Consider the following 14,167-nt stretch of genomic DNA (forward strand, 5'->3'; position numbering starts at 1 on the left):
CGGGCAACATAGCCCATCTCCACACATGAAAGAAAAAGAAAAAGAAAGTGCCTGGCAGTAAATTTTGTGCAACCTACATTTCACCACTTAAAGGAAAACTTCTGTTTCCTCCCTAAACTGCTTCTACTCTCAGAGCTTACTTCTGACACCAGATAGGTATCCTGCAATTCAACTCTGACACTATCTATTTGGGGTTAGCACAGACCCCACAGGTTAAGGGCTCAGTCCCACAAGACTACCCTCCTTCAGATGCCAGCAGTCCCAGTTGCCACCTGTGCTTCTGACTGGCCAAGTATAAATCAGAGATTCCCATGACCCTCTCCCTCAGGTTTGATAATTTGCTAGAATGGCTCACAGAACTCAGAAAACCAGTTTAGTTACTTGATTACCAATTTATTATTTAAAAAACAACAACAAAAACAAAAACTCAGGAACAGTCAGATGGAAGAGATGCAGAGAGCAAGGTATTGGCAAGGGGCATGGCGCTTCCATGCCCTCTCCAGGTAGCCACCTCACCAGCACCTCCATGGGTTCACCAACTTGGGAGCACTTTAAGCCCCTTTGGTGAGGGATTTTTTTAAAACACAGGCTTCATTATGTAGGTACGGTTGATTAAATCATCGGTTATTAGTGATGAATCCCACCTCCAGCTCCTCTCCCCTCCCTGGAGGTAAAGGGTAAGGGGCTGAAAGTTCCAATCTTGTGATTGCATGGTTGTTTCCCCTGGCAACTGGCCCCCATTCTGACATTCTGAGGTTACCTAGGGGATTCCAGCCACCAGTTATTACATGAGCATACAAAAAGATACTTATCACTTCAGAGGTTAGCTGTGTGCCAGGAAACAGCAGCAGAGACCAAATATGTATATTTCTTATTATGTCACAACCACACATTTAAAAAGTGCTCAACAGGGCTGGGGAGTAACAGGAAGTGCCTGATGAGCCAACCCAGAGTCCCCAGCCTGGGTCCCAAAAGCCTCCCTCAAATGCACCTCTCCAATCCCATCTCCCACTCTCCCCTTCCATTCTTGCCCACGCCTTGAGCATCTCGTTTCTCTTCTGTTCAAACACTCCAGACCTTCTTCCTGTTAATCTTTGCCCCTTCCCCCACCCAAAAGCTCACTTCAGGTTTGACATCCTGACGGCTCCTTTACCGTGTCTCCCAGCCCAGTTTGCACAACACGTAACACCTCAACATTGCAGCTTTGTATCTGAATATTGGAATTTTTAAATCCACATTATTTTTACCCAAGTGCTATCCATGTTGGTGCCCTTTGCAAAAAGAACAGAATAAAAAATAGTGCTCTCCACCTGTCCCAACCCGTAACACGTGGATGAGCCTAGATCCTGGTGCAGAGAGAGAAGGTCTGTTGTTAACGCTCACGTTTCATGATACATGCGGAGAAGACCAGAATGAGGCAGGGAGGAAGTGGGGTTTGGGCGTTTAGCAGTAGAGTAATGTGCTGAAGTCTAAGCACTTGCACATGTACTTTGTTGAGGTCTGTAAAAACCAAACAAGGGAAGTGCAATATCAAAAGATATTTTTTAAGCTGGGAAAAGCTGATCTGAGTCTTTTAGAACAAGGGATAGTCTGTGTGTCATAAAATCTTTGGAAGAATTTACCATAGCAGATCATAAAACCACAGGTATGATTCCTTAACAATCAAAGAAGTTGACTGAGGAGAGGGGTAACATCTCGGAGCTGACAAATTGAGTGACTGCCAGAACATGTGAAAGGAAAATAAAATCTTGGCCTGGTGCCGTGGTTCGTGCCTGTAATTCCAGCACTTTGGGAGGCCAAGGCAGGAGGATCATTTGAATCCAGGAGTCTGAGACCAGCCTGGGCAGCATAGCAAAACCACATCTCCACAAAACATAAAAAAAAATTAGTCGGGCATGATGGTGTGTGCCTGTGGTCCCAGCTACTTGGGAGGCTGAGGGGGAGGAGGATCGCTGCAGCCCAGGAATTTGAGGTTGCAGTGACTATGATCACGCCACTGCACTCTAGCCTGAGCAACAGAGTGAGACCTTATCTCTAAAAAAATAAATAAAAATAAATTTAAAAACTAAAATAAAATCTTGGGATCCCCCTCAATTCCCTAAACCAAAGGAAAAAAAATTAAGCTCAAAGCTGAGTCATGCAAGAGACTGCCTTTCCTTTTATTCCTAAGCAGGTAGCTACAGATAAAAAATTAAATATCTCCACAGGTTTAGTAAATTAGTGCTTAAATATGTCCACTCTATGTTCACCTTATCTTGTGTAAAGTGGTCATTTACTGAGCAGGAGACAAATATGTAATTGACTATTTCCCTGCCTCCTCCTTTCTCTTCCAACGTGTGCATTCATATAATGTGAACGTACCCTTCCTCTTTCCCCTCCAGGCTGCTTTTCCCCTTGAAATATTGAAGCCCTTAAAATCATCTTTGGAGAAAGGCTGAGACCACAGACTGTTTCTGTGATTCTGTGTTTCCTCTCTGCGGGGCATGTCTGTAACCTTGGCAAAATAAACTTCTAAATTGATTGAGAACTGTCTCAGATACTTTTGGGTTTACAAACATTCTCACTGTGCTTTATGTAAAGTATACTTGTTACAATTTCCTCCCTTTTGAAAGGCCTGTGAAGTATTTTACCAACCATGAGACTTCCGGAATTTTACCCTGCGGTTGGTGGAGTCCTTGTCCCCATTTGCTAGGTAGCTCCACCCACACGTTTTGGGGATGTGTTTGGGCACTTCCTGGGTGTGTTCAGGCTCTGAATTCAGACCCTTGACCTGCACCTTCACAGGCCCACTGGTGATCCTGATGTGCCAACGCATTTTCACACCTTTTCAGTTAGGACTGAAGACCCCTTCAAGAGCCTCACATCTTCCATTTTCTGTTTAGTGCCCTGGTGCTCACTTAAAAGGCTTGAGCAAGCCCCAAACCCTCCCCTCTTCTCACCGTTATCCACCACATAGATGGTGCGTGAGTTGTCGTGAATGGCAAGGTCCTTCCTGGGGACATTCTTATTGAGCAGGTTCAGCGCCTGATCCCTGCCCTGGCCAGATACCTTCTTGCTGACTAGCATGTCCAGCAGGTGGCTGGTGATCTGCTTCAGGTCCTTCTTGGTGTCTGAAAACAAGAGGACAGGGGTAAGTAGAAAGGGGTAGGAAATCTCACATATATATGACCAGGAAGGGCAGCAGCTTCTAGACTCTGGAAATACTGAATCCACTACTTCCTGAATATGTGAATTCCCAGGAGAGTATAGTATTGCCCATCTCACCCGAAAAAAGGGAGAGAAATCCCTAGACAACACCCGCAAGCGGTCCTCCAGCCACCCTGAACACTGACTTCTACAACAGCTCATTCCATCCTTGAGCAGTTTGGATTCTTAGAAAGTTCTTCACTCCTAGCAGTGAGCGGCAGAGCTCCAGGGATGCTTTATGTGGTTTTTAATAAACTTATTTAATAAAATGCTTTTCAGAAAGGGAATTTATACTCTTTAGAGACATTTCACTCCCCACAGATTCAGGCAGGCTGGGTGCCTGACTTCAAGCTTTTGCCTGTGACGCCAGGACTTCCTGCCCACTGGTAGATCTTAAAAGACAAATGCCTTTTTCTGATTTTGCCCTCCCTGAGACTTAGAGATTTTTGTTCTCATCCTAGGATGGAGCCCAAAGGCAGGCAAACTGAAAAGCAAAGCTCTCCAAACCACGTCAGATAAATAACTGATGAAGGAATACAGCTCCATCGCCTAAAGAAGGAAAGATGTAAGTCGATGTGACAGCTCATCTTCAGACAAAGGCAAATCATGAGAGTGAGATAATAGACTCCTTCTGTGAGACTCCAGAGGGCAGACTTTGGGCCAGAGGCAGATGGAAACTACAAGGGGATAGAGTGGAAATCAATATGTGGAAGAATTTTGTAGCAGAGATGCTCAACCCAAGGAAGTCATGGAAGATTGTGAATTGGTGTCTCCCTGGGAAACACGACTCTCAGTAATCTCCTCCCACACTGCCTTGGGCTGCTTACATGACCTGTGGCATAACCAGAGACTTACATGGCACTTGCACGTTGGGGCTTGTCCATTTAGAATCCAGCCACCATGTACTATAGAAACCCAAGCTGGCCACTAGCAAAGCCACAAGGTCAACATTTCCAGTTAACTGCCAGCCACACAAGCAGGGCCATCTTGGATCTTCCAAAAATTCTAGCTCAGAAAAGGAAAGTGACTAGTTGACCGTTATAATAATAGTAAGTCAGAGTCACATCTAGAATCCGGGACTTCAGGGCTGGGTGCAGTGACCTGTAATCTCAACATTTTGGGAGGCCACAGCAGGAAGATCACTTGAGGTCAGGAGTTTGAGACCAGCCTGGGCAGGAAAGTGAGACTCTGTCTCTATGAAAAATTTAAAAATTAGCCAGGCGTGGTGGCATGAGCCTGTAGTCCTAGTGACTCCAGAAGCTGAGGTGGGAGGATTGAGCCCAGAGGTTTGAGGCTGCAGTGAGCTGTGACTGCATTACTACTGTCTAGCCTGAGTGATAGACAAGACTCTGTCTAACAAAAAAAAAGAAAAGAAAAGAAAAAGAAAAAGAAAAAAGCCTCTTATGAACAAATAAGGAAAACATTAAAAAATAGGTAACAACATGAACAAACCATCCAAAGATAAAGGAATCCAAATGGCTAACAAAGATACAGAAAAATGATCAATCTCATGAGTACTTTATTTTGAATCAAACAAGATAATTTTAATCTACATCCAAGGCAAATATCCTTAAGAAGGATAGCATTCAAATCTGATGAGAATGTGTTGAAATGCGGACTCTCATCATTGCTTGGTGAGAGTATAAATTGATGCAGCCTCTCAGAAAGAAATTAGAGAGCAAGATATAGAAAGAACATTAGTTATGCTCCATTTCTAGGAATTTGACCCCAGGAAATAATTATAAATGTGGCCAGGCATGGTAGTTCATGCCTGTAATCCCAGTACTTTGGGAGGCAGAGGCGGGCAGATCACCTGAACTTAGGAGTTTGAGACCAGCCAGGACAACATGGCGAAACTCCATCTCTACTAAAAATACAAAAATTAGCCAGGCATGGTAGTGTGCTCCTGTAAGCCCAGTTACTCGGGAGGCTGAGGCAGGAGAATTGCTTAAACCTGGGAGGTGGAGGTTGCAATGAGCCGAGATCATGCCACTGCACTCCAGCCTGGGCAACAGAGCAAGATTCTGTCTCAAAAATAATAATAATTAAATAAATAAATAAATAAATAAATAAAAATTATAAATGCAAGCACAGATGCAAAAATGGCTCCTGGAGAGTTTTGTATAAACATGCAAATTGGAAATAATTGAAATCTCCAATAATATAGAGCTGATTGATGAATTATCCATACAAGGGAAGATTATGATGTTCTTGAAAATAAAGTTTTCTGAGTGAACCTTCCTCTTTGACCTTCCTGGCCAGAGCAACATTTTCTAAGTTGATGCCTAGGACCTGGATGTGCAGGGAGAAGCATGAGTCTGTATATGCATATGCAGGAAACAAATGTAAAATTAATTATTAAAATCAAAGGCATCCTTTTTAAGAATATTAAATGGTATGCAATATTAATATAATGCTCAATGAAGAAAAGAACATGCAACTATTCATAGCAGAATTCCAATTTTGTTAGATATTGATATGGATGGTTTAAAAAAAATGACAGGAAAGATACATGTGGTAATGGTAATAGTGATTATCTGAATGGGTAATTATAGGCATTTATTCTCATTTTTACATAGTTCTATATTTTCCCAAATGTCTTCAATAAGTCTCTGTTACTTTTTCTAAGTTGTGGTAAAATTTACATAACATAAAATTTACCATTGTAACAATTTTTAAGTGTACAGTTCAATGGCATTAAGTATATTCATACCATTGTGCAAACACCACAATCTATTCACAGAATTATTTTCATCTTGCAAAACTGAAACTCCATCCCCATTAGACAATAACTCCCCATTTCTCCTCCTCCAACCCCTGCCAAACACTGTTCTACTTTCTGTCTCCATGAATTTGACTACTCAAGTATCTCATATGAGTGGATCCATGCAGTATTTGTCCTTTTGTGGCTGGCTTATTTCACTAGCATAATGTCCTCAATGTTCATAGACATTGTAGCATGTGTCAAATTTTCCTGTCTTTTTAAGACTAATACTCCATTGTATGTATATACCATATTTTTCTCATCCAGTAGCCTGCTAATGGACACTCGAGTTGTATCCATCTTTTAGCTATTGTGAATACTGCAGCTATGCCTGTTGCTTTTACAATCAGAAAATACATATGACAGGCTGGGTGCAGTGGCTCATGCCTGTAATCTCAGCACTTTGGGAGGCCAAGGTGGACAGATCACCTGAGGTCAGGAGTTTGAGACCAGCCTGGCGAACATGATGAAACCCTGTCTCTACTAAAAATACAAAAATTAGGCGGGCATGGTGGTGTGTGCCTGTAGTACCAGATACTCAGGAGGCTGAGGCAGGAGAGGTGCTTGAACCCAGGAGGCGGAGGTTGCAATGAGTCTAGATCACCCCACTGCACTCCAGCCTGGGTGACAGAGTAAGATTCTATCTCAAAAAAGGAAAAGAAAAGACATAAAACCAAGCCATCCCTACATACAGGGAATGCCCAGTCTGAGGTGGCAACTGACTCTTTCTTTCCCCATCCCCTTGAACTAAAATTGAAGAGTATTTCCTACCTAGAACCAGGGCCTCCTCCTTCCCTCGATGCTCCCGCTTGTCCTCCCCAGACAGGGAGTCAATGATGGCTTGGAGCAGATTGCAGACAGCCAGAGACATCTCCTCATTCTCCACCGCCATGAGGCTACAGATTCGGTCTATCCGCACTGCATGCAGAATCACTGTGGCCTAGAACCCCAGCAAGAAACATGGTCAGCTGCCTTGCCCTTCCATTCCAGCTGCCATGCAGGTTAGAGAGGGTGTGATAATCCTCCCCACCCCTTTCCCTGCAGTAGAGAAATCAGCCCAGGCAGCCATTGCCTCATGGGGCTCCCTGGTCCTGGAAACCTCTTGACACAAGCCATGCCCGTCTCCAGAGGTCAGAGCTGTGCCATCCAATACAGTGGCCACTGGCCACATGGGGCGGTTGAGCTCTTGCACTGTGGCAAGACCATATGGAGATGTGCTGTAGTGTAAAATACACACTGGGTTTCAAAGACTTAGCATGAGAAAATATAAAGTATCATAGCCTTTGCATTCACCACTTCTGCATTAAGCACTTTCAATAACTTGTCTTTGCTTAGTCAAACCCATTTCTAACTCAAAGGGAAAAAGAGACTGGAACACTCTTTGACTTTTTATGAGGTTCCATTGATGCCAGCCACAGCCCTGACCACGTATCACCCTCCAGATCCTTGGACCAGCACCATCTGCTCCACATGCCCTACAGCCAGGGGCTCACCCTGGCTCGGTGGCCGCTGCACATGCCCGACAGGGTCCGCACTGCAGCCAGCACCAGCTCAGGCTTCTTAGTGTCCAGAAGCTGCAGTAGTAAGGCTACCCCATTGTTCTGGAAGATCTTCTCAGCTCCTGCTTCCTCACGGCCTAGGACAATGAGATTGTTGGCAGCCTGAAGGAGGAAGAGGTAATGAGGGTTACGAGGGAGGTATGGCCACCCAGGCCTGTACCGTGGGCCAAGTACAAGAGCCAGTGCAAAGACTGGATCTTCAGAACATTGTTCTGTTATCTCACCTTGTAATCCCCCTTCTGGAAACACAGCCCAAGAACATAATTCAAGAAAAAAAGCCAAGTAACTTGCATCAAGACCAACTGGATGAAATACATTGCAGTCATTAAAGTCATGAATAAAAAGACTAAGAGCAATGGAAAAAGCACTGGTATGCAGAATCAGAATCATATGTTTACTCCAATTGCACTTATGCTAAAATAAAGATGTGTATAGTGCTTATAGAGAAGGACTAGAAAAAAGGTGGAGAAATGTAGTGTTTTTACACGGAGAATCATGTCCTTAAACATTTTGTTGATTTTCCTGTTCAGAGAAATCTGAAGTTCCCAGGAAGTGAGCAGCAAAAACACTAGATGAGACCTGAAAACCCTGGGTTTGAGTTCTGATTCTGCTCCCTGGTAGCTGTATGAGCTCAGGTGAGTCACTGCACTTCTCTGGACCCCAGACTCCTCATCTGTAAATTTCAGCAGTTGAGCAAGCAGGTTCCCAAGTCTCTTCCCACCGAAAGCCTTCCAACTTAAGGATGCACGAACCTTAAAAGGCTCCAGGTCTCAAGCAGGACCTGAGAACCCAGGGCTGAGAAACACAGGAGCTAGAACAAGGTGAGGAGGTGGGCAAAGAGATGTTGAGTTGGGTGCTGGGGAGAGGGCTTAATAGAGAATTTCAGGCAAGCATGCCCAGAACCATCACTATCAGCTAAGGGCTTTGCACTTAAAAAAAAGAAAAAAACTTGTTTTATCTGTAAAACCTCATTATGTTCTCACAAGAGTTTGTTAGGAAAGATATTTGCCTAGTTTATGGATTTATTGACCATAAAACTAACAAAAGTTCCGTGGACATTGTTTCTCAAGTTCTTACAGATGTAAAACACTCAAATGTTCAATTTTTTTCCTTTGCAGAAGCACTAGAAGGGAACATAAAAAAAAAACAAGGTAACAAGTTTGGTTAAGAGGATGATTATGTCTGTAAATATTTAAATTTTTCAGAAAGACTTCTTTACAATATTTTTTAATAAAATAAAACATGATTTTAACGGGCTGTTATTTCTTAGGGCTGAAGTTACAGTGAGGCAAATGAGGTACTTGCCTTGGGTGCAAAATTTAAAGGGACACCAAAGAACTCAATAATCAAATAATAATCAATGCTATATTTTTAAAAATCAAAATCAATGCCAAAAAAAATCCACGATGAACAAAACATCAAAATTTCAAATAAAGACGGGATCCAACCCTGCTGCATGACCGTCCTCACTGGATTCACCCAAATCTCAGTCTTTCTTATGGTTTACACTGTGTTCCAATGTGATTAACCTTTGGCCAATTTTCCTTCCTGGGCTGAAAAGACAGGCCTCCGGTCCCCCTTCCCCCTCAGAATGATGTCACTGTCCAGACTAGCGGGTCCTTCTGCTGGCTGGATGATATTGGCCAGCACTTACCTTTTCCCGCTTGTCAACCTCACTGTTTTCGTCCAAGAGGATTTCAAACATCTTCTGTACCCTCAAGTCTGTGGAGAACTGCACTCGGAGCTGAGGAGAGAGGAAGGAGTAGGGAAGGAGGCAGGTGGGGTCCACATCATTTCAGCTCCACATTCAGTTCATCTCAGTAAATATCAAGGTGTCTACTCTGGGCTCTCACACATACATTCATTCATATATTCATTCGACAAACACCGGATAACTACGATGAATGAATAAATACAGTCGAATTGTGGACAAAATCAAGTCCTTGCCCCTGAAGGCTTACCATCTGGTTACATTCGTTATCCCACTGAGACATCGCAACAGTCTGGGAAGGCCTAAAGGGTCTTCAGCCCAGTTTTAGAGTCTAGTAAACCATTTGCTATTAGACATTTAAATAGGGATAAAACAGAAATATGTCTCCATGCTCAGAATCCTGAAGCAGCTTTCTTTCTTTTCTTTGTAACACGCCTGAAGTGTAGATGAAGCAGCTTTCAAGCTCTGTTTCAGGCAAATCGAACTCATTTTGTTGGGATATCTAGTCCCTCGCAGTCCCCAGTCCAACCCCACTGCTCTGGGTGTTTCATAAAGTGACCGAACTGATCAACATCCTCCACCTCGCCAGCCTGTTTTGAACCTCCTGCTACTTTGTTCTGGGGGTCCACAGTACTCCCACCTACTTCTGAGCTCATTTTTAAATTTTTTTTTTTTTTGATATGGAATCTCACTCTGTCACCCAGGCTGGAGTGCAATGGCACGATCTCGGCTCACTGTAACCTCTGCCTCCCAGGTTCAAGTGATTCTCCTGTCTCAGCCTCCTGAGTAGTTGAAATTACAGGCATGTGCCACCACGTCCAGCTAATTTTTATATTTTTAATAGAGACGGGGTTTCACCATGCTGGCCAGGCTGGTTTCGAACTCCTGATGCCAAGTGATTCACCCACCTTGGCCTCCCAAAGTGTTGGGGTTACAGGCGTGAGCTACCCCACCCAGCCTATTTTTAATTTATTTTTAATTTTTGATAGGAACAGCATCTCTCCCTGTGTTGCCCAGGCTGGTCTCCAACTCCTGGGCTCAAGTGATCCTCCCACCTTGGCCTCCCAAAGTGCTGGGATTATAGGCGTGAGCCACCGCATCCAGCCCTGTGCTTATTTCCTTTGGGGATGCAGAGAGGTCTTTCCTTCGCCTATCCCTCTCTGAATCTCTCCTTAGTTTGTATTTCCTCAGTCCTTGAGTCTGCACCCTGGATAGCATGCTGTGGTCCTACCACAGGTCTTCTCCAGATGTGTAGAAGTTACTGAGTCTTGGAGCAAGGGGCTGAGTGATCGATTACCATTCTTACAGAGAGGAAACCAACACCCCAACAGATGCCCCACAAAACTAGCAGCTGAGCCAGGACTAGAGTTCAGGATTTCTCACCTCTTGTCCAGGTTCTCCCTACCCTACTCCATTTCCTAAAAAATATTTTATGCTCCTGGCTCACATTGTAATCCCAGCACTTTGGGAGGCTGAGGTGGGTGGATCACATAAGGCCAGGAGTTCGAGACCAGTCTGGCCAACATAGTGAAACCCCATCTCTATCAAAAACACAAAAATTAGCCAGGTGTGGTGGTGCACATCTGTAATTCCAGGTACTCGGGAGGCTGAAGCACAAGAATTGCTTAAACCCAGGGGGCAGAGGTTGGAGTGAGCAGCTGAGATCATGGGCCACCGTACTCCAGCCTGGGCAACAAAGTGAGAGTCTGTCTCCAAAGAAACAATCACGCTCCTAATGGGGCCTGGCTCTCCTCTATCCCTCATCGATGTCCTCAGTTCCCAGGTATTTTATAATACTTAGAAAGAGAGATAGATCATGTTGCAGACATACTAAGTTATAATAATATTTCTAAGTCTCCATCTGGAATTTTTGTGTGTGGAGGGGGTGGGTGTGAGGGACGGAGTCTCTCTCTGCCGCCCAGGCTGAAGTGCAATGGCACATGACCTCAGCTCACTGCAACCTCCGCCCCCCATGTTCAAGCAATTATCCTGCCTCAGCCTCTTGAGTAGCTGGGGTTACAGGCACCCCCACCCAGACGGCTATTTTTTGTATTTTTAGTAGAGATGGGTTTCGCCATGTTGTCCAGGCTGGTCTCAAACTACCTGACCTCAGGTGATCTGCCCGCCTTGGCCTCCCAAAGTGTTGGGATTATAGGCATGAGCCACTGCACCAGGCCCCATCTGGAATTTAAAAGACCTGTGTTCTAGCCTTGGTTGGCTTGTGCCCTCAAACAGGCATCACAGATAGAAGCACCTGCTTAGCTGTTCTGTGCAGCCTGCCCATGCCACTTGCTGTCTCTATCTCAGAGCGTGGAGGTAGGGCTAGCCCTGCCCTGATGACCCACCTCCCTAACCCATTCCTACTAGGAATGAAGAGAGGGACTGGGCAGCCAAGGGTTGTGGGAAGAGGCCCAGCTCACCTTCTCCTGAATGCTGGTGTTGAGTCTCCTCAGCGTCTCCTGGAAGTTCTGGTTCCGCGGCTCGAGGGTGGCACAACGCTGCACGTCCTTGAAGGCCTGGTCCAGCTTCCCCAGGTGCTCCAGTGCCTGGCATCGCCGATACAGAGCCTTGATGTCCGAGGAGTTGATGTCAATGGCTATCGAGGGGAGACGGAGGATGAGGGCCTTAGGGAGCCAGACTCTAGACCACCAACCCCACTGCCCCAACCCCAGGAAGCATGCTCTTGCTGGGCTTCTGTGTCTTCCTTGGAGATTAACCCATGTGGACTCTCTGGCCCATACCTCCCCTTTGTTAGACAGTAAGAGCCACAGAGTTTCAAGGTGGGAAGAGAGCTTGAGGGTCATGTCATCCAATTCCTAATGCTCCAGTCTCTGCTACAGGATCCCTGCCAGGGGCTTAACCAATCGGTGCTTGCATACCTCCAGCAATGGAGAGCTCCCTCCTTCTCAAGACAGCCAGGCAGGCCTGGTGCAGTGACTCACGCCTGTAATTCCAACAGTTTGGGAGGCCAAGGTGGGCAGATCATGAGGTCAGGAGTTCGAGACCAGCCTGGCCAACATGGTGAAACTTTGTCTCTACTAAAAATACAAAAACTAGCCAGGCGTGGTGGCAGGCACCTGTAATCCCAGCTACTTGGGAGGCTGAGACAGGAGAATTGCTTGAACCTGGGAGGCAGAGGTTTCAGTGAGCTGAGATCGTGCCATTGCACTGTAGTCTGGGCAACAGAACAAGGCTCCATCTCAAAAAAAAAAAAAAAGGAAAAGACAGCCAGGCAGCTTAATCAGAAAACCTTGCCCTCTCCACACCTGAAATGCATTCCCTGTAACATTGCCCAGCCCTGGAGCCCCTGAGATGAAATCCAATCCTTCTTCCTTGTGACAGCCTTTTAGGAATTTGAAGGCAGCTCTGTCCCACCTGGGAGTTGCCTTTTCTGGGCTAAATATTGCAGCTTCCCTGAACTGCTCTTCAGAGGATATGTTTCCAGTCCCTTTTCCAGCTTGTTCTCTCCCTTCTGAAGTCACTCCATACTCACTGCTTCTTCCCCCAAAATGGTAACTAGATTAAAACCCAGGCCATGCAGAGGAGAATGTGACAGGGCAAGCTTGGGGGTGGGAAGGACTCACCTCTGGAGGCATCTGAAGCTGCCTGGACATAGCTCTCCTGAGGAAAGGGGAAGGAGGAGGAGACTCGGTTAATGTGGGCCCAATGCAGAGATGGCCAGAGAGTGTCCCCACTGTGAGGGGAGAGGGTTTGCTGGGGGAGCTGCAGGCTGTCAGAGGCCCAGGGCATGCTCCTCGTAGGCATGGCAAAGAGGACAGGCTTTGACATCAGGCAAACCCAGGTTTGAATCTCGGCTCTGCTGCTACTTGGGAGAGCTTGAGCAAGTTAATGAAGCCCTCTGGATCTGAGTTTCTTATCTGCAGTAGGGGGAGGACAGCAACAGCTATCTCATAGCCATTAGTAAGATGCCATGAATAACATATGAAAGCACCTGGCGTTGGGCTGATTCTGCTCTGGATGAATTTCTGCCTTTCCAGGGCATGGGTCAGGGGAGACACCCTTCTCTAACCCCAGGCACCCAGTGGAGCTGGCTGCGATGAAGGGCAATTCCTATCAGGGTGAAGGGGCTGCCACTCAGCCCCAAGGCCCCTCTGCCTCACTCCCGCCCCGTGCCCTGCCCTGCCCCAGACCGTTTTCAGACCACAGGCTGCCCGGTTCCGATAAAGTGTGGCCAGCAGGGCCTTGTCCTTGGTCAGCTTCAGGGCCTGGCTGTAGCTCTTTGTGGCGGCCTTGTAGTCCTGGAGCTGGAAATGCCGGTTCCCTTCCTCCTTCAGCTGTACCGCTTCCACCTCTGCCATCTGCCGGGACAGGAGCAGCTCTGTCTGGTCAGCCCCTTACTCCAGACCCAGGGCTGGGCTCCTGGTCTGAGGTCCGGAGCTCCAGGGTCCCCTCACACCAGAAAGGATGGTGGGGATTCTGCCTGGAAGGGATCCACCCCCAGAACCCCCAAATCGATTGCCCCATGAGGACATTAAAGCATCTGCTCAGAGCTTGGCCCAAGTTGAGAGTCCCTGTGCCTCACTCTGTCCCTCCCAGCCTGAGCAGGTGAAGCCACTCAGTTGGTGCCAAAGGCCTGAACTCTCAGCGCAGGTCTTAGAAGTCCGCCGTCTCCCTCCCCAGTCCAAGGCACACCCCAGGCCCCTGCTTACTTTCTCAGCGAGGACAATGCTTTCGATCTGCCCTCCTCTGATGCTGCTCCCCTGAGCACTCCTGCGTCAACCTCCAGCCAGCCAGCCTCAGTATGCCCCTCCCAGCCCCCACCCAAGAGATTTTCTTGCCTCAGCCAGTGGCTCTGGACCATATTTGGCCACAGGGGCAGGTGCCCCTGGAGTCTGCCACTGATACTCAGGGCCCTCCCCCTCCCCAGACTGGTCAGTCATGACCACGTGGAGGTGCTGACCAGCCTATACCCAAGCACCCCACTCT

General features: G+C 46.6%; 1 protein-coding gene across 3 annotated transcripts in view; it reads right to left on the reverse strand.

Moving 5' to 3' along the window:
• UNC45B (unc-45 homolog B (C. elegans)) overlaps positions 1-13,539 on the reverse strand; it is a 41,686-nt gene extending 28,147 nt beyond the window's left edge. For all 3 annotated transcript variants that reach the window (XM_011968572.1, XM_011968571.1, XM_011968570.1), the window contains exons 1-7: positions 13,372-13,539; positions 12,805-12,841; positions 11,641-11,816; positions 9,164-9,253; positions 7,444-7,611; positions 6,722-6,890; positions 2,940-3,110 (exon numbers count right to left, since the gene is read on the reverse strand). In XM_011968572.1, coding sequence (XP_011823962.1) covers positions 2,940-3,110; positions 6,722-6,890; positions 7,444-7,611; positions 9,164-9,253; positions 11,641-11,816; positions 12,805-12,841; positions 13,372-13,539 — 979 coding nt within the window. The remainder of the gene's footprint in view (positions 1-2,939; positions 3,111-6,721; positions 6,891-7,443; positions 7,612-9,163; positions 9,254-11,640; positions 11,817-12,804; positions 12,842-13,371) is intronic.
• Between the last annotated feature and the right edge of the window lie 628 nt (positions 13,540-14,167).

Source organism: Mandrillus leucophaeus, unplaced genomic scaffold (assembly GCF_000951045.1).
Source record: "Mandrillus leucophaeus isolate KB7577 unplaced genomic scaffold, Mleu.le_1.0 Scaffold849, whole genome shotgun sequence".
Lineage (NCBI taxonomy): Eukaryota > Metazoa > Chordata > Mammalia > Primates > Cercopithecidae > Mandrillus > Mandrillus leucophaeus.